The sequence below is a fragment of the Gadus morhua genome, chromosome 13 (genome assembly GCF_902167405.1).
Source record: "Gadus morhua chromosome 13, gadMor3.0, whole genome shotgun sequence".
Taxonomy (NCBI): domain Eukaryota; kingdom Metazoa; phylum Chordata; class Actinopteri; order Gadiformes; family Gadidae; genus Gadus; species Gadus morhua.
The window spans coordinates 7,595,877-7,620,078 of record NC_044060.1 but is presented as its reverse complement, the minus strand read 5'-3'; the positions used below and the strand labels follow the sequence as shown (position 1 = coordinate 7,620,078).

Below are 24,202 nucleotides of genomic sequence, written 5' to 3'. Positions count from 1 at the left end.
AGGCTTTACTGAGGTCAAATTATGGAAACAAGGTTTTCTAAATATTAAAATAAAACGAATCGCACACACAGTAAATCAAATCATTGTGTTTACTGTTGTTGGTCCAGTGGCGAGACGAGCCAAGCACGCAGAATAATATCAATGCATTTAGGTCCTGCAGTAGCAGCAGCAGCCCATAACACCACGGCCTGTTGTTCCGCCATTCCGCCAATGAGAGCGTGCTTCTGCCGCACAGCCAGCCCAATGAGAAGGGTTCTGGGTCCGAGCGAGAGTTCAGCTTCTTCCATCTGAGAAGGGGGACAACAATCGTCTCTCCTGCACCGTGCAACCGGGGATGGTATGTTAGCTATTTTCCCGGTATCCCGATACACCGTTATCGCTTTAGATGATGCATTGCAGAAAAACCCATAGGAACGATTTTGCGGAGTGAACGTCCGCGTTGTTAACGTCTCCGTCAAAGCCGTAATTCGCCGGCGATGTAAGAGATGTTATAATGTGAGTTAAAGCAGTCATGTTAACTTAGATTGTCCACAGCCAACACGCTAGCCTTGAAGAGGGTTCGGGTGAGCTCATTATACTAACGTTAGCTCGATGGTGGTTCCAACAGTGTTGGGATTAACCCGGCGATCCGTTTTTAAAGAGGCAAACTGCACCAAAAATGGTATCTTAGTCAATGCAAAGACCCGAACGAGGCTCGTTGTTAGCGACCTGTGCTAGCACGAAGCACTCTGGGGTCGCCACAAACCAACAAAGTTGTTGAATGTTCCCCGAGTGTCTGACTGCTCTTTGTTCTGACTAAGCGGTGTTGGTGGGGTAGCTTAGCATAGCCACAGCGGACAGAGATTTAGCCAGACAGCTATTATTTTAAAAGAAAGAAACGCATGATCAGTGTGGCATTGTGGACAAAACCAAGACAATGTTAAACGTCGGCTGTGGCGCAAAAATCGCACATCCCGTGTTGTTATCGCCTAGGTTATTCCAGACACTGGATTAGAAGCCTGTCAGGCTGCTGATTCAGGATTCTGCCACTGTTATTTATATGATGAAGTTAAATAAACATATTTGAATGTAGTTGGCAGTACAAGTATGTATTTAAAAAGGTATGCTCGTAAAGAAGTACGCAATGTGCTGATCTGCTGCACACGGACCGCGACCTCCAGAGCCATACAGCGGATAATTGCACTAATTAAAACCATCAAAGAGGCCAAATGCAGAAAGACCTCTTCATATTATTAGTAACTTTCATTGGCTGATATGATTTAAATGATCCGTTATCATGACACATACATTGTTTCACACATACCTAAAGCAATCCGATGTGAAAAAAAAGTTAACAAATATTTGATCGTTTATTATTTGCAACAATGTTACAATGATTCCTTACCTATTGCCGTTCTATTTCTGTGGATAACTAGCCTAGTACCGGAAATGAGTTAGCCTTGATAATGCATCTTGTGCACCTCTGCCTGGTTTGGCAGGAATAAAGCCGATCTTATTATTGATCAGATTATGCAGCGTTCGGATAATTTATAAACTTGATGTAATTGTAATCCAGCACTGAACAATTTTGCAATTTGAATCTATTAATCTTCTTTTCGGTGAATATTTTGTTACAGTTCATTACATGGGGGAAATGTCAAAGGCTGGCTAGATGTCTTCAGCAAAATACACACACATCTATTGTGTCAAATGTATTGGATTTACTATTGGATTTCAATTTTATATGCAAACCCTGACCCTTTTCTGTATCCTCCAGCTTCAATCTTAAAGGATAATCTGCTATTGTCTGAAGTGAAAGTTGACGTGGATATCAAGCTGAATGCTGCCATTAAGGAATTTACAGATGAGGTAATATCAAACGTTAATTTATTTAGTTGTGCGGTCACTAATGTCCTCAATGTGTCACTGTAAATTCTTAGTACTTTTGCTGAAATGGCTCCATATCTTGTAAACATCCCTCTGTACAGATTTCTAATACTGCGTCTTAACAACAGCGTTTTTTTGTTGTTTTCCGTCCGAATCAGAACGAGGTGCCGCTTGGCCCAGGGACGCGAGTCCTGCCGCTGAAGCCCGATGCGATCGCCCGTGCGATGGACCGTTGTAAGCACGTTGGGCGCCTGCGCCTGGGCCACAACCACTCCATCCTCAACCCTCAGAAATGGCAGTGCGTGGACTGCAGCAGCACAGACTCGCTGTGGGCCTGCCTGAAGTGCTCCCACGTGGCGTGCGGCCACTTTGTGGAGGAGCACTCCCTCAAGCACTTCCAGGACTCCTGCCACCCGCTGGCCATGGAGGTGCGCGAGCTGGACGTCTTCTGCTTCGCGTGCGGCGACTACGTGCTCAACGACAACGCCGAGGGCGACCTCAAGCTCCTCCGGGGGGCGCTGTCCACCGTGCGGAGCCCCGGGCGCCGCTCGCTGCGTTCCTCGGCGGCGGCGGGGGCGGGGGCGGCCGGGGGGGAGGGCGGGGCTCTGCCGGCGGCCATGCAGCTGGCGGTACGGCACCGCAGGAAGGCCCTCCTGCGGACCATGCTCTGCCGCTGGATGGGCCGGCGGCAGGTCCTGCAGAGCCGGCGGGAGCACGAGGTGGAGGAGGAGAAGGAGGAGGTGCGGCGGCAGCGGCGAGAGGTGAAGAAGAGGCTGATGGAGGAGCTGGGCAACGTCCCTCCCCGCAAAAGCGCCCGGCTCCTGACCCAGGGCCCCCGCTCGACCATAACGTTCATCCCCCTCAAGTTCCGGGACCCACCGGAGCGGCTACCTCCCCCTCCGCCCCCGCACCCGCCCAAGAAGCAGCCCCCGCCCCTGGCCCTGTCGCGCAAGGCGGCCCCCGGCGGCCGGGCGGTCAAGCTGAGGAAGTTCCGCTCGAGCCGCACGGCGCGGCGGCGGCGGCTGGCCCCCGGGGTCACGGGCCTGCGGAACCTGGGCAACACGTGCTACATGAACTCTATCCTGCAGGTGCTCAGCCACCTGCAGAAATTCAGGGAGTGTTTTCTCACCTTGGACACGTGTGAGACCGAGGAGCTGCTGGCCAAGACCCCCGCCCCCCCGGGGGTGAGGGGCGTGGCGGGGGGGTTGGTCAGCGAGGGGGGCGGTGGCACCGCCGCCCTGTCCCCCTGCCCCCTGGGGCGCATCGGGAAGGCGGGCTGCGTCGCGCCCGCCCTCAGCGCGGCCGAGCTGGTCCAGCCCAAAGAGCCGCGCGTCTCCACCCGCCAGCAGATGTCGCTGTGCCACGAGCTGCACACGCTCTTCAGGGTCATGTGGTCGGGGCGGTGGTCCCTGGTGTCCCCCTTCGCCATGCTGCATTCGGTGTGGAACCTCATCCCGGCGTTCCGGGGCTACGACCAGCAGGACGCCCAGGAGTTCCTGTGCGAGCTTCTGGACAAGGTGCAGCAGGAGCTGGAGTCGGAGGGGTCCAAGCGGCGCATCGTCATTCCCATCAGCCAGCGCAAGCTCTCCAAGCAAGTGCTGAAGGTTCTCAACACCATCTTCCACGGGCAGCTACTCAGCCAGGTAGGCACTCTGACCGCCACCACAACCGCTCAGGACTTGAACTACCATTTTATTAAGTGCTCTCAGTATTTAGAGGTTTTTTCTTTTACCATGTTTCTGTACTCGGAGTGTGCGTCTATGTTTGGTGATAAAGGCTTCACAGTCAAAAGGGTTGACGAAAGTTTAGATTGTCAAGTAAAATCGAATCTTTCCCTGAAAATGGTACTAGTTCATCATGAGCTTCTAATGTGGCATGAACTGATTTCTGATGGCTAGAGTGCACACATGACAATCCACAGCCGTCTGTAAACGAACCCCAAGCTATCTTCATGAGCCATCTATCATGATCCTGTGAAATATGGATGTCCCTCTACTACGACGGTTATCGGTATTCCTGTTTCCCTCACAGATTGAATTCAGCCCCTTTCTTCAGTGCATCGCCTATAGCGAGACCGTGGCAGAATAACATACCATATGGTGTTGGCTTTAGCAAACCAGAGAGCCCCAGGACATAATGAGCTTTAACTAGTTGCACGGCCTCAACGACTTGGTGGCATAAAGATAGCATAACAACGTGACCGCTAATGGCTCCATAATGCCTACTGGTCGCTTAAGTTCAGGAGAATGTGTAAGAACAAAAGATTTTGTCTTCAACCATGCCTTTATTGTTCAATACAACAGGTGACATGTTTGTCCTGCAAGCACAAGTCAAACACGGTTGAGCCCTTCTGGGATCTCTCGCTGGAGTTCCCCGAGCGCTACCACAGCATAGCAAAAGGCTCGGCCTACCAGCGCAGCTGCACACTCACAGAGATGCTGGCCAAGTTCACAGAGACGGAGGCCCTGGAAGGCAACATCTACGCCTGCAACCACTGCAACAGTAAGTGTGGCACACTGAGCCGTCGGGGGCACTTACCAGCACAGTCAGGGGCACTGCGAAGGAGGCTGGTGACCTTGTTTCATAGCATTTACAACGCTTCAACAACCCACCAACGCTTCTTAACCATTTCTCCTTTTGATCGTTTACATTGTAATTGTTTTTCAAACTTTTATTGTTGTTTGGGTTTATTGTATGTTTTTTTTTTAGATATAGTTTTTCACAATGTTTTCTTCCCCATGGGCTTTGCGTTACCTCATTTCCTTTCTTCTCTCGTTGTTCTTCTATAGAAAGAAGACGTAAGACTTCCCACAAACCCTTGGTGTTGTCTGAAGCCTGCAAGCAGCTGCTGATCTACCGCCTACCTCAGGTTCTGCGGCTCCACCTGAAGCGTTTCAGGCAGGTCTCAGCCGTCAGCAATCAGCCTCTCCGTGAACTATGCTTCTGTGGTCTAAAAAAAACCCCCATGGCTTCTCACAATTGAAGTAGCTCATCGCCTGTCACATTTCAGAAGGCTAATCTTAGCGCTTAGGCTAATTAATCCTGGGGGCTCTAATGAGTGTGTGTGGTGGTGTGTGTGTGTGTTTTCGGGGACAGATGGTCAGGGCGGAACCACAGGGAGAAGATAGGCGTCCATGTGGCCTTCGACCAGGTTCTCAACATCAAGCCTTACTGCTGCACGGGGTCCGGCCACAGTGTCCACCGCGGGGGCTACACCTACGACCTGTCTGCCGTGGTGATGCATCATGGGAAAGGCTTTGGCTCAGGGCACTACACCGCATACTGCTATAACACAGAAGGAGGTAAGGGGAACACATGCTCTGTACATATTGGCTGGCTGTGAGCTTGGACGGGGTTTCTAATCTTATTTTTTCTGGGGTTCTTTCCTTCAGCGTTCTGGGTCCACTGTAATGACTCTGAGATGAACGTGTGCAGCGTGGAGGAGGTTTGCAACACTCAGGCCTACATCCTCTTTTATACCCAGAGGTCTGGCTAGGTCGGGCTCTCTGAAGAGGACCACTGGAACGGCACTGCCGCCCCGGCTGCACCTGGGCGAATAACATTTCTTTTATTTTTTTTATTTTTTCTTAATCAATGGGCTAGAAGAAATGAGAACAAGGTCACGAGGACACGGTCAAATCCTTTTTTTCCAGTTATCTGACGACTCAACCAAAAATATTTGCAGACGATACCCAATGGAAACATAGTTTATCCAATCTTTGGCCTACCAAAGAGATGATGGCGGCCCATGTTGTACCGAAGTAGTTGCCCACTTTGAAGCCAAATTGGCTTATAAAAAGGTCATGTTGTCGGCATCCCGTTTTGCATATTGAATTAACACTTCCTAGACAAAGAGGGAAGGGTTGTGGAGCCGACGTGGGACCGACCTCAGTCCCTGCTCTGTCTGCGGTGGGTCCAGGCTTTAGTGAATCATATTCCATGTCTATCGAGTCTTGAGACCCAGCGGGCGCAGCCGTGTGCGAGCCCAATAACCTTTTACATTGGAAGGCAATATTGATTCTGGACCTAATGAAGGCATTACTGTGGAGATCATTTGTACAGAACAGGCGAGGACCAAAAATGATCCGAAACCGGGACTTCATGTGATTCTAAGCGTCACTGGCGAGTGGTTTCGGGTCAGGTTTCGTCCTCGGACTGTAGTGCACCGCAGACTACTGTTCAGAACCGATGTTGCCTCCCATTTAGTTTTTTTTCTTTAATGGACCGGTGTCATTTAGACCGATCACATCGCTGATGGTCTGGGGGTCTCCGCGTCCATCAGTGGAAATGGAGCGCATGGTTTGTAATGGCTTTCATTTGTTACTCGCTGCCATTCTTGTTGGAAAATGTGTGGGGGGAAAAATCCTGACTTAAAGCTGACCAGCCATAGGTACCGTTGATACGAACAATGTCGCATGACATTAGAAACCGGCACTTTAGAATGCATTCTCTTGCACTCTATCCATCGATATCTGCATCCCATTGGCCGAACAGTGGTCCCCAAGCTTCTTTTGTCAGCCCCCCCCCCCCCCCCATTCTAAAATACGTAACTTAACTGTTATCGGTTCGGAGCAGTTTGCACACAGCGTGCGCAGTTTCAACATTTCCTAGGCGTGGGTCAACCCGCTGTATGATCTGTGCTCTCAGGCCCTGATTATATAACTACTGGTTCATTCCGGGTTCACAAGAGTTCCCGCGCGGCCACTATAGCGTTTGACGCAGTCTTTTAAATTGTGTAGCGAGTTAATGGGTTTATTTACGGCTCTCGTGAGCAACACGTTTGTAATCGTTTGTTTCGCCTGGGGTTTGTTTCTATACAGTCTGTGATTGAGCCCCCCCCTCCCCCCCTCACCCCCTCACCCTCACCCCTCACAACTGTTCCATCCCATCTCCCTTTGCCTCCCCTGCAGTATCTCTACGCCTCCCACATAGGGAAACACTGGGCCACAACTTCACTGAATGGGGCTGATCGGAGGTTTATTGTCTGTCAAGCTCTTATAGTAGTTTGTGTTTTGGTTTTTCCAATCATTCGTCAACATGAATGGCTGCAGATGGCATTATGTTGAATATCTGTTACTAAATCCTTACGGTTGTACTCTATATAAAGAGGGAGTTTCCAGTAATGAGTCAACCCTCCACCAGAATGGTCCTTGAGTTAAATCATTGTGAAAAGTCATCCCCAAGGGGTAGTTTGAGTACTGATCCATGTGTCGTATGTGTTTGCATCTTGTACTCTCCTCAATTGTACTGCTGTGACTGAATACTGTGTCTTAGCCTTGAGGCCTTGGTTTGGGCTAACATAAATGGACAAATTGATTTATAGATTCTTATTTTTTTTGTTCTTATCCGTAAACATCCCTCCGATAAGTTTGCCGTCTGTGAGAAATAGGTTTGAGAGTCACGGCGGGCTGCCCTGGGGGAGCTATCGTTGCAGGTCCTACTTTGTGATTGCTGGTTTTCCAGACACCCAAACCCCCTGGCAGCTCGTTCTTCTGCCCCGATTGAAACGTTAGACCGGTGTGGCCCGGTTCTGTACCTCTGCGCCATGCGCAGCGTCTCAACCAAGGAGACGGGCAGACCGTGACGTGCTGAAGAATGTTGTTTTTTTTGGAGATTATGGGTTCCCATTACTTTCCAAGTTGAGCACCTGAAAGCAATATATTGTACGTTTTTAAATCTCAACGGGAAATTAAGATACAATTCAGGAATTCTTCGGCTTGTAATACAATGTTTTTTTTCTACTCTGCTGTTTCCATCAAGTTCTCTGGAATTTGAGGTAATCAAGAAAAAAAACTGTTGACGTATTTGATACGAGTCGAATGCGAAGTACCTTTTGTGAACTCTATAAGTTGGAACAATCTAATGACGATGAATGTCTTACTTTTTAGTGGTCAGGTATGGCCCTTCCACTGGCCCCATGTCCTTACGTTTTGTCTTGTAAGAAAACTGTAATAAATGTAATGGTCTAATGGTTCTTGCCTGAAGATAGTTATTAAAAATGACAATGATATTGAACTATTATGCGTGTGTATATGTTGTGGGCATTAAATGGAGCGGTACATGGGATTCCTTCATTAGATCATGTTCACTTGTCTAATAAACTGTCGAAACAATGTAAAAAAAATGCCCAAAGATATTCACACATGCATGTAGACTGATCATGCAACCACCCCAGACGTAGATCCCTGATGAGGCTGCAAACCTCTTTAGTTTGTATTATTTGCATATGCCAGAAGTAGAAGTGATAGTGAGAAGTAGTGCTGTCTCACCAGTCCTCTTTAACCGGTTTTGCGCCATCACTGCCATTGATGTCAGGCAAAGGCCTAATCCTCTGGATTAGCAGAAGGATACCCAGTTTATCTGAAGTCACCCATTAATCCCACTGCTATAATCCCCTCTTTAAGATTCAAACCCAAGACTATACGTAAACGTGTGGAAACCGAGTTTCTTGGGATATGGGCTTTTAGACCTTTAACTATGCAATTTAAGATTGTATTTTTTAATTTGTAGTGTTTTAGACCTTTTACACGGGTAAAACAAAACAAAATATTTTAGCCTGAAAACGTATTTAGGTTTTTCTATCTATTGAGAACAAAGAATCAACGTCCACCGCCTTTGAAATACAGTAGTTGTACGTAGCATCAGTGGCTGATGTCTCCAATCAATGCTTTATTATGAACTCAACATGGAGCAAAATCAAATCATGTACATTCTTATGGACTATTGGAAGCATCTTATTAGAACTTATCCTATAAGAAATGCAAAATTTGTTTGGCTGTATGGTAGCATTTAGAAATGTACTTCAGAAAAATTGTGAGCTCATGACGTTCATCTCATTTAAAAAAGTAGAAAGCAGCCTCCTGGTTTTCTGTCCTAAAACAAACCTGGGTGTGTGTGAGTTGTTTGAGTGTATTTTATGCAGGATACTATATATAAATATAGATACCGGTGCATTTTTCCTCAAAACTAATGTAAGAGATGCAAATCTTAAAGTGGATAATATTGTATAGTAATAAAACCTTATAGATTAAGCTATATTCAAGGTAAATCTATTAAGAAACTCTTTATTGAGACTCGAAGAGTAATTTTGTAAACTGGATATAAACTTTGATCCAATTATCTGACATGCCAGTGTAATGAAAACTAATATAATACTTGCAATCCTATAATACTCTAACAGCATTTCTGAACAGAAAGGATCTGAATCTGTCTTCATTCCGCAGAAATGTATCTGGCCGTTGAAAGTCGCATATCGAAGCACACAGAAAGGACAAAGTAACGCATTTGAAAGCACAGTTTCAACACCAGGAATAGATGTGTAGAACAGGAGTGAAATAGAGTATACATCGATGAATTGAGATACATAGCATTTCTTTGTCCTGTTTAATCTAACAAGAGAAATACAAGAACTTTAGTTAGCAATGGGATTTGAACTCATGCTAACTTGGGGTCATGCATGAGCACTCCGCATTCATTGAGAAATCCTCGGCTCCCTCGGTACACAACAGACTCTTGCCGTAACAGGAAGGTTTTCCCCGCGTCTCATTGCATTAGGCTCCGGAGAGATGAATCTATCATAGGATGAATAAATCCCAAAAAAAAGATCATCCTCCCTTGGTCTTTTCTTTTTGCGATGTCAAATAGAGTGTTTCACATTTATATATTAGTACAAGTGGACAAAATGGTAGTGTGGCTGAACGTTGCCAGGCAGTTTTTTTCCTTTCTCTTTATTTAATGTTCTTTGTCCTTGTAAACATGAGAGCCTCACTTTCAACACACAATACAATGTATTCCGAGCGTTTTTTGGTCCATGAGGCTCAAATGACCGCTTCAAATCCAACAGAATTTGTTTCAATCTTCACTGTGTCCCTAACCCCTCAAAAGGGGTGTACCTAGGGGTCTCTCAGATGGCAGTCTTGTCTCTGTGTGTGTGTGTTTGTGTGTGTGTGTGTGCGCGTGTGTTCTGTGTGTGTCGTGTGAGTGTTCAGCTGGGCAACAACCACGGTTCCCAGAAGTCCCGGTGCTTCCACAGGATGAAGAGCAGCAGGGTGAGCAACACGGTGGCAGCCACCCGCGCCCGCGTCTTCATCAGCGGGGTGATGAAGTTGGCCACCGTGGACACGAACACCAGCAGCACGGCCATGAGGGCCAGGATGACGTTGATGAGCTTGCCCAGCAGGGCGCGGGCATTGGCGTTCTCCACCCCTTCCAGCTGCACCACCTGCTGCTGCTGCTGCTGCAGCTCCAGCTTGGTGATGCGGGTCAGACACGACTCCACGGCCTCCTGGAGATCCGGTATGACGCCCCGTGTGACACACACACACACACACACACACACACACACACACACACACACACACACATACACACACATACACACACACACACACACACACACACACATAGAGAATAACATAATTACATGTCGCTTTATGTATTCAAGTGACTGATGGATGTAAAGATACAGTATACTGATTCAGATACACGTCATTATGAGCAGAAGGTAGATGTTGAGTCTAAGGATGGTGTATACAGGTAGGTCGGGCACATTGAGGGGATCAAACCCAGTACCTTTCCGTTGGGAGTGTAAACCGCTGAATGAATAAAGCATTGAGAAACCTATTATCTATCATGATATAATTCTCTGATGGACTTTGTACTTTGAGCGACTCGCTACCTGTATGTCTCTGGCCCGTTCGTAGGACTGATAGGCCACCTTCTCCTCCATACTGGCCAGTTCCTGTTTCAGGTTGGTCATCTCGTTCTGGTGCAGCTCTGTTAGATCGTTCAGCTGCTCCTCCAGCCTCTCGTATCTGACCAGCACAAACCCAAATCAGATCATGTGAAACGCAGGTAGAGTCAGAAGAAATGCGTGTTGTTATTTTTTTGCAAGGAGCGGCACAATGCATCGGTGAGACCTAGGCCTTGCATGACGCATGCACAAGCTGGGTCCTACCTGTACCCCTCCTCCTGCAAGCAGCGGGTCATGTAGGAGTAGTCGCTCTGCAGCTGGCTCTTCATGTCCTCGATGGCATCCTCCATGTGCGCCTGGCTGGCCTTGATCTCCTGCAGGCCCTCCAGCAGCGCGTCCCAAGAGCTGTGCACGTGATGATGGTGGTGGTGGTGGTGTCCGTCCAGCCTGGGGCTGCCGAGCGTGGGGCCTAACCCCGACATGCCTCCCCCGGTCCCTCCTCCTCCTGTTCCTCCTCCTCCTCCTCCTCCTGTTCCTCCTCCTCCTCCTCCTGTTCCTCCTCCTCCTCCTCCTCCTCCTCCTCCTGCGCCTCCTGAATTGCTGCCTACTCCGGACCCCGAGCTGGCGGAGGAACAGTCGTCGTCGCTGCCGTACTTTGGGCTGGAGACCAAGGTGGCGCTGCCGCTCAGCGCGCGCGGGGTGAGAGCGTCGTCCGAGGCGCCGCCCACGCCGTCCTCCAGCGTGTCCTTGAGGTGGGCGATGTTATCGGCGCTGCCGAACTTGTGGCGGAAGAGGCTGGCGAACTCCCGGGGCTTGGACACCACCGCGGTGTGGGTGAACGCAGACACGCCCCCTTTGACCCCTTCGACCACGCCGCCGCCGAAACCGCTGAATCCCGCTCGTACGTTGGCGCCCACGTCCTTTAGGCCCTGTTGCATGTCCCGCAGGACATCCTTGGGCTGTCGGGCCGGTCCGTTCTGCGGAGGAGAGGGATGGCCAAAGGCTAATTAGACAACATGATGACGATGTATTAAGTAGAGCATTAAGGCTGCAAGTAGGGCTTACATCTTCAACCCCCAAAAGGGTGGAAACCTCCAGACAGGAAATGTGTAGCACCCAGCTTTTGTCTATATACCCGTGTATAGGATATATTATTTGCTTCGTTTACACACACACACACACACACACACACACACACACACACACACGAGTCGACAGGAGAACGCAGGTGCTCCTCCGACTCTGTACTATCACTCGGGGGAAGACCCACCTGCTCGATCTCCTTCAACTTCCTGTGGTAGTGCTCGAGCTTCTTGTGCAGGTGCGCGATGGTCTGCGCCGACTTCTGGTTCTTCTTCTCGAACACCTGCTTGATGCGCGAGGCCTGCTGCTTGTCGGCGTTGTGGGCGAGCTTGAGGTACTCGGCCACGTTGTCGTCGCGCGCCTCCTGCTCCACGCGGATCTGCTCGGTGATCTTCAGGATCTTCTGCTGCAGGTGCTCCAGGGCAGCGCGTGTGCGCTGGGGCTCCGCGATCCCAGAGCAGCTCTCGCCGCCGCCGCCGCCTGCTGCCGCCACCCCCCCGCCGGACGCCGCCGCCACCACCGCCGCCGCTGATGTCCCCGCCGCGCCGTCCACGCTGATGTTGGTGTCAGAGCCACCATGGCTGGTGGTGGGAGGCAGTCCTAGAGTTGTCACCTCACTCTTATCCAGCTGTGGAGGGAGATGGGGGAGAGAGGGAGAGGGGGAGAGAGAGAGGTCAGGTCAGGCCCGTGGTGGCTTCGATGCTAGTGGCAGGTTTTATTGATGGGTGCTTGAATGTATGTTACATTTTAGAACTACAGATACCAACATGCACTGCTGCGAGTGATTTAGCACACATGCTGTGGAAACATTCGTGGTGCGACCTCAATCTGTTTAAAATCCCAAAGTATACGGAACCGTGCTGCACAGCCAGAGTGAAACCATACCATCGAGGAGTTAGGAACACGTTTATATTGACCTATACATAGTCAATATGTTGATGTCTGTATGAGGATGTCCATTAAGATTATTACTATGTTCTGCAAATGTATCAAGCTTTACACAATGCAGTTGTACACTGATAATTAGGATACGCAGCCTTTTTTGGTCCTTTTAAATCTAACAAGGGAAAATCTAGGACAAGAGGATTTCAACTCATGCTTAGTTGATGCATTTCAATACATGTTTGAGGACATGCATGAGCGCTCTACATTCATAAAAACAATCCTTTGCTCTCTTGATATACAACATACTCTGGCCTTAACAGGAAGGTTTTCCATGAGACTCCACTCGCAATCCACTACTGAGAGGTTATATCAGAGGACGAAACAAACGATGCTGTTAACTTTTTCTACAGGCGTTACAAATGCAACACCCCCTCCAACAACAAACAAACACTTCTGTGCGTGTTCAATCCCTCCACACAGCAGGTCTGCAGGCTGTCATGCGTGTGTGTCATGTGGTCGGTCTGTGGTGCCATGGGGATGGGTGATTTGTTAACTACCCCTCTGCAAGCCAGACAGACATCTAAACAGCGTAATCAGAGCCAGCCGACAGGACCTCACGCAGACCAGTGACACTAAACACCACCCTGATGCTAATCCCTCCACCCTGCACCCCGACAGGGCATCTGATGCCCGGCAGCGCGATGCAGTGTCTTTGTGCGAGGTGTACTTCAAGTTAGAGAGGGAGAATTAATGACTGCAGTCCCTCTCAGTTAGCCATCTAAAGCCACACGTCGACACAGGCCAGAGTCCTGTGTTGCCTAACGCAGAACACAACTACCTTGTAGGACATGTAACACAAAGACAGAAAACCCTCAAAACGTATCTCGTGTATGTTTTGAAATCAACAGAGACAGGAGAACCAACAGGGATGAATAAAGACAGCAATGGCCGATGCTCACATCCAACGGCGTTGGCAAAACCACAGGCTGAGGTCCATGATGGCTTAGACGCTCAGAAGCCAGCGCAGAAGCGGAGTGGAGATGGTGATGGAGATCACAGATGTCTGGGGAACCAACAAAACAAAAAAAAAGACAAGAAAAATAAGAGAAGAGGGATGGACCCGTGAGGGTGAGGGGGGGTGAGGAAGGGGGGGGGGGGGGGGGACACACGGTACGACACCATGGGGTGGGGGGGGGGGGGGGGTGACACATACGGTAGGTAGGTCTACGACACCATGAGAAATGAGAGGCTGGCCGTACACCAAACACAAGCACTGAGGCAAAACACACAAAAAGGGTGAGCAGGAAAAGCAACAGAGCAACAATAGATAAATTAGGAAACGTTACCATACTGTTTAATCCAAGGCTGGCAGTGCCATTGCAAGTGTGTGTCAGAGGCCCATCCTTTTCTCTGTCTCCTCCCCCCCTGCCGGCGCTCACAGAGGAGCCCGCCCCCCCTCCCCTGCTCAGAGGTTTTCCACCCTCCCCAATGTCTGCCGTTGCTATCGCTCCACTACATCTTCAGGCTCCATTGTGGACGGGCAAAGATGTCTGCAGTCTCCGCCGTGCCTCCACTGCACTCTCCTCCCCTCTCCTCTTTGTACGGTGAGGCGCTTCCCACTGCCTCTGCGTCCCACTCTCCCGCCCTTCCTCCCTCCCTCTCGCTCTCTTCCCCTCTCTCTCTTTCTCTCTGTGTCTGTGTGTGTGTGTCTATCTCTCTCTCTCTCTCTCTCTCTCTCTCTCTCTCTCTCTCTTTCTCTCTCTCTCTCTCTCTCTCTCTGTGTCTGCGTGTGTCTCTCTCTTTCTCTCTGTCAGTGTGTGTGTGTCTATCTCTCTTCCCCTCTCTCTCTTTCTCTCTGTGTCTGTGTGTGTGTCTCTCTCTCTCTCTCTCTCTCTCTCTCTCTCTCTCTCTCTCTCTTTCTCTCTCTCTCTCTCTCTCTCTCTGTGTCTGCGTGTGTCTCTCTCTTTCTCTCTGTCAGTGTGTGTGTGTCTATCTCTCTTCCCCTCTCTCTCTTTCTCTCTGTGTCTGTGTGTGTGTGTCTCTCTCTCTCTCTCTCTCTCTCTCTCTCTCTCTCTCTCTCTCTCTCTCTCTCTCTCTCTCTCTCTCTCTCTTTCTCTTTCTCTCTCGCTCTCCCTCCCTCCCCGTGCTTCCTTTTCTAAATGCAACTGCTCTCCATCCTGCCCTGTAATGGATGTTGGAGCTGAGGGACAGATGATGGAGGAGGGTAAAGGGGGGGGGGAGCTTAGCGCATGCGTGCACTTGCCTTTCAGCTCAGGCCACGGTTGGGAGGCCAGGAGGGGGGAGGGGGAGGGATGGGCAGGGAGGGGTGGGATGGATGGGATGGGAAAACCGCAGAGCTTGTGTCGGGGCCTATTACGGCTCTTTTTATCCCTTAAGACCCCCCAAATAAATACTCATGCATGATCCACTGGGATGGGGGCGGGATAGCTGCTGGACGGCGGGGGTGCAGACTGCAGATGGGCCCTGGTGGGTCTCTGTGGCCTGGTACCAATGTGTGACTCATATCTTCTCCTTTTATTGGTCCCTGCTGCCCTTTATAAAGGCAGCCGATTCAAAGGGCATGTTAAACCAGGGTTCATGCATGGATAAACCAATGGAAGAATGAGTGTGATTGTTCAGAATCGAGTTGCATGCTCAATGTGTCTAGTAGATGTAGACAAGATCTGTAACTCAAGGTCTGGGCTATTGCATGCTGGATAAGAGGGTTTAGTCAGTGTGATGTTATTTATATTGTACATGTGTTGTTTATGCCAGACAAGTATGAATCAGAGCTAGAATGTCTGACATTTAAGGGAGCACCTGTTCACACACATTCTACCAGAGCATCCTTCAGTGAAGTATATAAGAGCACACCAGTCAAGGATATCATCGAAAACAAACTTTAATTTACATTTCGTAGAAATGCACACAATGGAATAACAAGACATCTCTTATAATAAATAAACATATATATTTTCATCTCTTTAAACATACAACACTGTGTTGGACTTGTGGCAAGGTTCCTCAAAGAGAAGTGCATTTTTGTTTGTTTGGGGGCATTTTTTTCGATTTCTGTCATTTTTGGGGATTTAAATGTTTAAAAGCAATTTAAATGTAAGATTAAAGATAATCATTTACCCCCCGGCCCCCCCACCCCAGAGTCAGATTACCCAAACCACCAGATAACGGATATAGATTAAAATCAAAAAGAAACATCCTGTTTAGTTTTGAGGCAGATAAAGACATTGTGTATGTCTTTAAATGCACTATGTTCCCACAAAAAAAAAGATTTAGCCTAGAAAGAAAATAGTGTCATGATGAATAAAGGAACTGATGTGAACGGCATCACTATACACCAGAGTAAACAGATATATGTGCAATGCTGTGTATTACATGATACTTGCTACTTAAAAAGGCTATGATCGATTCAACAGGGAATTATATACTAACCTATACAACTAAAATAGACAAAGACAGGGTGGTCTCTTCAGATGTCCACGGCCTGATTTAGGTGACGACAGCACTTCTGACGTTTCTATGTCCCAGGCAGAGCAAATGGATGCTTGTCTTGTACTCTTACGTCCATCGGGACACAGGAAGCAAGACCATCAAGATAGAAAAAGACACACATTAGGAAGATTTAACAGGAAGTGCTAGTAAAAACAATCGGAATGGATTCAAGATAGTCGTCTTGTCACCCTATGGTCCGCCAGTGAAGAAAAGTGTATAAGTGCCCTAGCAGGACATTTACACATATAACTATGATAATTCATCACTGACACTCCACCAACCGGTGCCACGATCAAAACATACTTGTGTTTACGATACAGTACAGTAGATCTGTGTGAATCCCTCTTTGCGCTATGCGTCTGATGATGTCCAAGTGGCAGAGATGAAAAAATATCCCCCCCCCCCCCCCCCCCCAGAGTAGAAGGAAACAACAAAAAGCTGTATATTGTATTGTATGAACCTTGAGTCACCAAAGACATGACACTTGTGAGTAGGTTTCTTATGTCCTCATGCTGTTTCCTCTTCCTTTTTTAAGCGCCCAAATCACGTCACGAGTCACGAGTGTTCAGAGTTCTCGCGGGAGCGGGAGCGGGGGAGTTCCTGAGAAAAAATAGGATCCGAGTTCTCTGGGAATACTGGCATGGCGACGGGAAAACCCAAGCCAGGATTACTGACCCGACTTCCTTGGCTTTCCCACCACTCGCTTCTTGGACTGGTAGAAATCTGGAGACACACGAGAACAGGAGAGGATGCTGGGTGAGTACATTGGGTATTCAAACACACACACACACACACACACACACACACACACACACACACACCCGTATCAGATGGTCATCACATGGTCATGTCCCGTCCAAGGACCTACCGGTGATATTGGTCTGTTTCCTCTTCAGCCTGACCTGGTCGTCCTTCTCTGGCGTTTTCTCCATCCCGGCGGAGCACTCTGCCGTGAGTGGGACCCTCTCCTCGTCCGCCACGCACTCCCTGCTGTCGTGGGACGTCCCAGCGCTGAGCCCCTCGGGGGCGGGCTGTGCCGTCTGTCCTTCGGTCTGTCCTGCGGCGACCCCCGACACCCCGAGCTCCTCCTCGTGGTCTGAGCCCTGCGGAGACGGCCGGTACGGAAGAGGCACCTTGGCGCTGGGGACGGCCTCCCAGTGGAAGCGCTCTTGCTCCAGGGGCCGGTCGGCGACAAAGTCATAGCCCCAGCGACGAGAGGCCTCGTCCAGGTCCCTCTGGAGGGACGCCTGGCAGTCGGCCCGCAGCTGCACCCGGTCCACGGGGCCGAAGAGGCTGCGGCGGGCGGGGCCCTTCCTGGGCAGTCCCAGGATGGACGGGTGCGTTTCCATGGTTTTACACTGCAGGGAACACACACCAGGAGGACAGCATGGGTGGGTCGGCCCAGACAGACAGACTGAACGTTGGCGAGTCATCGCCAAAGCCACAGGAAAGCATTACATCAGCCCGTCATGAGTGTGTGTCAGTGTCAGACGGTAGAGGAGGGGCAATGACAGTCAAGAGAGTAATTAACGCCTCGGATCTAAAAATATAAATGTTGCACTTGTCATCTTTGTTTGATTGGAAATTCAAAAGTATGAACAGAGAGGTTATTTCGTCCGATAATAAAATTATTTATTATTTTATGGATAGTACAGCCACGTACTGTTAAACACAAATTAAATGATGGCCTATCATCTTGGTTAAAGTAAATGATTGCCATAGTCTATGTAATATCACAATCAATGTATTTGTTAAATGAAGGATAATCACTTATGAAGTTGAATTTAAGGAACTCCACAATTGTTGAGTAAAATTAAATAAGGCTTACCATTTTTTAGATGCGTCCTCAGTGAAACTCAAGTGTACAGTAACTCATGAGACTACACACGGGTCTACTTCAAGTTTTAAACAGGAGAAACTATGAGTCACTAGCCTGGACCCTCCCACCTGACCGCCAGACAGAAACATGCCTGAACATAATCTCGGAAGACATGTTACGGCTAGTCAAGCTATCGCTTGTCCAGCGAAGACCACTAGGTGACGCCAACGTTCCGAAAACGTCCACGAGCTTCTGTTTTGCACCCGTTTTATAAAATATGGTGTCCTTTTTTGACTAATACAATGAATGACAATTATTGTCATTCATTGCAATGCATTGTCTTTTCGAGATCTAAAATATCTTATATACTGATTATTTACAGAATAAATGTTTACTCCAGTATTAAGCCTATATGCAAGACTGCGACTCCTAGGGGAATGATATCGACACTGCAATGCTTATATTATTAGGATAACGGCGGATTAAAACTATTGAATTGAAGTCCTACGAATAATTAATTAAACGATGTAGTCAATATTCAATCCAAATTTGAATGAAACGATTTATTTTTGTAAAACAAAACGATGTATTTGTCAGAATACTATATTGTATATACTATTGTGTATTGTATACTTTTCACTCCATGTGTAAAATACAGTGAGTGAACAGGTTGAGTAGCAGAAACGAAGCAGAACACGAATGAATGCTATAAGGGGGCTGAAACAGTCGTAATCGAAACACCAGCAAAGCAATGTCATTCAGGCTAGGTAGTCCATAGGAATCCTCAAGTCAACGAGGCAAGGGGGCGGAGACGGGGGGAGTGATTCAAGGGGATGGCGGGAGAAGAGCAGCAAGAACGACGCGCAGAAGTAGGTCATAGACCCAGCCCCACATTTACTACTACACATGTGCGAGTGAAAATGAGTTCAAGTGGGCCGTCTCTTATTTTGGGCACGCATCCTCATAACTACTCGTATGTGTAGTATGTTTGTAGCCAAACCCTCGTGTCGTTGTTACGACAAACTCTTAGATAACGTTATATGGTAACAACTTGGCAACACACTAATTACTTATATTAAGGATTGGTAAGGATAATATATTCAGATATCATTTCAAATGCCAGCATTTCTATTCACATTATATTGGTAAATAGACACAACTACATATCTTCAACACATGAATATGGAACTAAAAAAAATACTTAAGGATGTGGCGTACTTACAGTGTAGAGCCAAGAAAAGTTTTTTCTCGCTGTCTCCGAGAACAATCTGACAATTATTCAGCTTCCACAAAAATGTCAGAAAAATATCCAGAGGAAAAACAAATAAATTGTAACTCAATCGCCTCATAACAATACACCACGTAGCTGGATCTATCCTCAATGTGTTCTCACAAGATTCCAGCGAGATCGTATGAACGTCGGTGGGCGTAGACCGCGGAACGTAAACCAATTTCTCCCCAGCAGGCGGTCCTACACGTGGGTTCAGCCCACCAAACACGTGAGGGGCCGTTCCAGTGCAGAGCATCACGCAGGGTAGCCCGCGAAACACGCTTCTGGGACCCCAATGTTTCATTCGGTCAGCATTTAAAGAATTTGGCCGTGCACTTTGAATATACGGCTTCTAGGAAACAGAGTGGTGTCTCACTGAGTGGTTTAGACGTAATTTGGAATAAGCATCCAAACTTTGCCTTACTTTCATGTAGGCTTTATATTGCCGTTATTTCACAGTTATATAAACATGGCATGAACTCATGTCAAACGTTTAAACACATTTAATTAAACCACGTTAGTCCAGCGAAATAAAGCCCATTTAAAAAACGAATACAATATCCGAAAATGGGGCTGTCTTAACAGATACTTTCCCCTATTAAGGTGTCACGGCTCATATTTTCAAAGGACATCCCATAAGCAATTAAGCATAGGCCTATCAACTCTATGGAGCTGTTACACCGCACATGTTGCATATGGATTTAAGTTGCCTATTTAAACTCAGTATAATCTAAGACTTTCATAGCTATACATCGAATTCAGTTGGCAAAAGTAGTAGGCTTATATACAACATCTTTCTACAATCATTTTAATCAACGTATTGCATATCAAACCCCAGCCCCCCAAAGAAACGTATACAGACTGTATAGTGTTCAGAGCTAACAAAATGACAAGAAAGGTGTTTGAACAATGTTGAGAAGTCTATTGGACACATACTGGTAAAACAGCATGATTGAACATGGGGTCAAATAGCAGAATGTAACCGTTTTAGTATTGTGAAAGAATCTGTTGGGCCTCCACAAAAACATTGAACACATGTCAAACCACATGTGTGGCAGTGAATTTATTAAAAAAAAAGATCTAAAAGTGGATTGGAATGCTGAGGGACAGGTCTGGATCAGGCATTTCACCGCCACCCCACAGTTTCTACATTTACAAACTCAAATAAAAGTACACTCAATTACATTCACAAAAATAAAGTGTAGACGCCAAGATATTTGATTGTTTACAAAAATCCCCAAAAAAGAAAGACTCCAAACGCAAAAATGACCAATAAATGCAACCGTTCCCACAGCTTCCCTCGTTCTCAACATCCATGAATTCTTATTTCCTGTCATTTGATCTGGAACGGCTGTGGAGGGTTAATGGCAAGTTAGTTTACAAGTAAATTCAGGAAAGAACAGAAAGGCCATCATTGATGAAGAGGCTACGTGAATTACTGAAAATGAGATTGATTCTAGTTAAGATTTTTTGGACAAAAATAAGGATATTACCTCCTAGATCTAGAGATGGATCTGGAAGGTTTGTGGTTCTTGTCTCTGGAGACAGATCTCTCCCTTCTGCGGTCTCTGGAAAGGGACCTGCAACGAAATCGATACAACCAGTCAAAAACACTACTCTGAACAACTTGCTATTGCAAACACCCACCAGGACCTAATCTGAAAACGTTACCAAATCAACGCTTTTGTCAAGTCACAGAAGGTAAACTGGCGTGCTTTATCTGGCCTTTACGCCGTCACCAGTAGTGCCCTTACCTGCTTCTGCTCCGGCTGGTGCTTCTCCTGCTGCGTGGCGATCTAACAGAGGGACAGGGAGGCGAACATCAGACCAGGAGATAAAGGACAATTTACCCTTTACCTTTCGACCAGCACTCCAACACAAAATGTCTCCTGTTCTGTCATTTCCACTTTTTTTGAACCAATAAAGATTGCCCTTTATTAAATGCTAAAAGGGAAGGTATATGCCGTTTAAAGTAAGCAGGGGGGGGGGGGTTACGCGTGTCAAAATCCCCTCAATATCCACATATTAAACACAACAATGGACCATGTATATCAAGTCTTTCGCCGGCTCATCCTTTGCTCTGTGTCTATGAGCTAAGGCTTTGAGGGAAAATATATAACCAGCCCAGACAAGTGCAGCAAAAGTTTGTAGTAGATTCAGCCAATGCTGAGACTTGAACCTTAAAACACTGCACATAATCCCCATGGTTTTATCCAGAATTATTCATTCATGCACTACAATGATATGTTGATATACATTGACATGTATTCACACAAGTCAATATAGTCTGAGTAGAATAAGGGAATATGTTTAGGTTAAATACAGCAGAACACAAAATGAGGGAAAAGGGGTGGACTTTCAGCAGGATTGAGTAGTTTAGTCTCTATGGTCTTCAAAGTCCTGCTCAGAACCCTAGGGAACACCAAGAACATTTCTATTATAGCACCCCTGCAAATTGGGATGGTTCCGAGATATTTTGTATCGACTTAATTTGAAAAAGAAACCTTTTAAAACCAGCTCTCTCCATTTTCAAAAGCGTTATCAGCAGTGTACTGAATGAAGCAGGAAAGACTTACTAGTATTTGTTTTCAACAAGCTAGATATGACGAAAGGGTGGCAGACTGCCGGCCGGGTAGGCGGAATTGGCTGAATGGGACTGGCCAGATGCTGCAAGGTGATTAGTTGGCAGGCAGATGGGGGCTGGCTGTGGCTGTTTCCCTGCTTTTATTGGTTACCCGAAGGCTGCAGCAGGTAGGTTGTAGTGTAGACTTTTGGGGACGTAAAACGCTGATTGGTCGGGATTGTGAAGTGGGCTGCTGCCGTTTTGGTAAAGGTTGGAGGAGGTTGAAAACGGCATGCTCAGGACCCATGGACTGGTGCCACCTGACGACTGGCCAGGCCTGGGTCATGTGACACGACACCAGCCAGGCTGATTGGGGCACGCTGGTCAGTGGCCAGATGATGCTGTAAGAGGACTAGTTGTCTGACTCAGAGGGTGGTGAGAAGAGGCATGGTGATGACTCTGCAACGGGGTTCATTTTTATTAATATAGATGGAAAATTAAAGTAAACCTTAAATTATATAAAAAAATAAAAAAGGCATCACAACTATATTTGCACAAACCCATCCCCTTAGTAATGCAAACGATTAGACAGGAGCCCATGGCTACAACCAGTTGACTTAGCTAGTAATGCTTCTGCAAAAGCTTTTGAACGTTTCAGGTATAAATCTCTAGGCATTAGTACACCAAAGGCATACATTGGTACCAAGGGAAGCCAAGAGTCAATAATTATAGTCTACAATTATATTAATCCATTAAAAATAAATACTGAAACCAGTCATAAAAATACCACTACAGTCACTGATCAAATGTCTAGTCAATGATCATATATGGCAATGAAGATGACATCTGCCTACTGTAGAAAACAAACTTGACTCCTTATTGCAGAACTCGTTCCGAACAATTAAAAAGTTAAATTACATAAATTACCAGCACAGTTGAATCAGGAACTAAAAGAATTGGGTTAACGTTGGAAATGAAGCAGAAGTATTAGTCGTTTTTTCTTAGCGCTGGACACGACTCGTTCAAAGAGGGGACTTTACCTTCGTCTGGCCGTCGGGCTCCGACGGCGACTGTGCTCATCTCGGGGTCGCCGGTTCCACGAAGGCGGAGGACCTCGGTTCCTGGAGCGCTTCTCACCACTGGACAGTTCAACTCGTACCCGGGAACCACACAACGTTCTGCACAGGATGCAGCCATTACAAACCACGTCTAGCTATCCAAGCAGGCCAAACGCATTATACAGCTAGAGTCATATGGTGTGTATTCTACTGTGAAACGGTTGCATACCTTCCGTCCAGTTCACGGACAGCATCTGTGGCATCTCTGGGATCCTCAAACTCGACGAAAGCAAAGCCTGGGGGGTTCCTGGCTACCCACACACTGCGGAGGGGACCGTAGTAGCCGAAGGACCTTTCCAGCTCTGTCTTGTTTCCATTGTTGCCCAGGTTTCCGACATACACCTTACAGTCAAGGGGGCAGTCTCTGTGCATGGCGTGGTCTACAAAGGAATGCATGGGAAATTGGTCAGCAAGGATTTTAGCGTAACCAACACAAATTACTTCGACCAGTATATAATATGGAAGGTCGGATTGGGATACATATAGATCTGTTCGGGCAGAAATGGATCCAATAGATGAGATCCAAGTATTAACGTTAAATCCCGACACTTTCTAGAATGGAATATGGTGTGGGTTCAATTATCAAGAAAAGGGAACCACACACCAGGTAGAATTATTGTGGTACATGAAGTCACATTCTGAGTTTCATTAGAGCAATGCTAGACATTGAATTCAAGGATGTTCGAACGACTGTACGTATTCACGTTCGACATATTTTCTTGTAAGTCAGGATAGCATGTTGTCCAACAACGTTCTCGGCATTATGCTTGTACGTCGAGAAATGGAAAAGGACTTAAAACACCATCTACCTTACTAATAAGATAAAGTGAACTTTAACATTGAATAAACACCGTTCAATGTAGAACTAGGCTAACATTAGCATTGCGTACACGGTTCTATCTGGAGCTAGGCTAACATTACCATGGCATTCACCCCATTCAATATCGAGCTAGGCTAACATTAGCAAGACACTGCTTTCGACATTCCCCGTCATACGGCATCTGCATTCGTATTATCTCATACACAAACCCTTAAGCAATGATATATCTCTTTTGGACTAAAAAATATTACCGGATCCGGATTCTTTTAAAGACGAAATCTTGATTTTGTGCAGCTCCTCCGAGTCGTCGTGTGTGAACAGAAATGGCGTGAAGAGAACTAGTTCTTGGGACGATAAGGAACTCGCTTATCAAGTCTTACAAGCGGATGTTAGGCGAGCGGTGCAATTCTGGCCAAACATTAATTCTGATTGAATCTATATTCATTAACAAATTATATATATTTTAGGTAATAATGCATCTTAATTTCCACAACCATGTAGGCTTAAAAGACGAGTTAAAAAGGAAAAACATGCACAATTTTATCTCTGACACCGCAGAAACAATGAAAACAGACA

At 47.1% G+C, this 24,202-nt stretch overlaps 4 protein-coding genes across 7 annotated transcripts; 1 reads left to right on the top strand and 3 right to left on the bottom strand.

Moving 5' to 3' along the window:
- Positions 1-68: 68 nt before the first annotated feature.
- usp49 (ubiquitin specific peptidase 49) lies at positions 69-7,881 on the top strand. Of its 2 annotated transcripts, none has more exons than XM_030375274.1 (7): positions 69-337; positions 1,757-1,848; positions 2,025-3,509; positions 4,170-4,368; positions 4,656-4,764; positions 4,963-5,168; positions 5,259-7,881. In XM_030375274.1, exons 3-7 carry the CDS (start codon positions 2,091-2,093, stop codon positions 5,360-5,362), a joined length of 2,037 nt encoding a protein of 678 aa, XP_030231134.1. In that variant the 5' UTR covers positions 69-337; positions 1,757-1,848; positions 2,025-2,090; the 3' UTR covers positions 5,363-7,881. The 2 variants fall into 2 exon arrangements, with proteins under 2 accessions (XP_030231134.1, XP_030231135.1); XM_030375275.1 differs by having other exon boundaries at positions 69-495.
- A 606-nt stretch (positions 7,882-8,487) lies between these two features.
- Positions 8,488-14,195, bottom strand: tmcc2 (transmembrane and coiled-coil domain family 2). Of its 2 annotated transcripts, none has more exons than XM_030375286.1 (5): positions 13,873-14,195; positions 11,829-12,269; positions 10,823-11,535; positions 10,544-10,679; positions 8,488-10,150 (listed from the first exon to the last, which is right to left on the bottom strand). In XM_030375286.1, the coding sequence occupies exons 1-5, from the start codon at positions 13,873-13,875 to the stop codon at positions 9,851-9,853; spliced, it is 1,593 nt and encodes a 530-aa protein (XP_030231146.1). In that variant the 5' UTR covers positions 13,876-14,195; the 3' UTR covers positions 8,488-9,850. The 2 variants fall into 2 exon arrangements, with proteins under 2 accessions (XP_030231146.1, XP_030231147.1); XM_030375287.1 differs by having other exon boundaries at positions 13,878-13,962.
- A 1,215-nt stretch (positions 14,196-15,410) lies between these two features.
- cdkn1a (cyclin dependent kinase inhibitor 1A) lies at positions 15,411-19,285 on the bottom strand. 2 transcript variants are annotated; one of them, XM_030374837.1, is made up of 3 exons: positions 19,078-19,285; positions 16,905-17,394; positions 15,411-16,759 (listed from the first exon to the last, which is right to left on the bottom strand). In XM_030374837.1, exons 2-3 carry the CDS (start codon positions 17,383-17,385, stop codon positions 16,704-16,706), a joined length of 537 nt encoding a protein of 178 aa, XP_030230697.1. In that variant the 5' UTR covers positions 17,386-17,394; positions 19,078-19,285; the 3' UTR covers positions 15,411-16,703. The 2 variants fall into 2 exon arrangements, with proteins under 2 accessions (XP_030230697.1, XP_030230696.1); XM_030374836.1 differs by lacking the exon at positions 19,078-19,285 and adding an exon at positions 17,865-18,199.
- A 632-nt stretch (positions 19,286-19,917) lies between these two features.
- On the bottom strand, positions 19,918-24,175 carry srsf3b (serine and arginine rich splicing factor 3b). Its single transcript, XM_030374838.1, has 6 exons — positions 23,878-24,175; positions 22,976-23,186; positions 22,729-22,866; positions 20,880-20,921; positions 20,619-20,705; positions 19,918-20,476 (listed from the first exon to the last, which is right to left on the bottom strand). Exons 2-6 carry the CDS (start codon positions 23,176-23,178, stop codon positions 20,449-20,451), a joined length of 498 nt encoding a protein of 165 aa, XP_030230698.1. The 5' UTR covers positions 23,179-23,186; positions 23,878-24,175; the 3' UTR covers positions 19,918-20,448.
- Between the last annotated feature and the right edge of the window lie 27 nt (positions 24,176-24,202).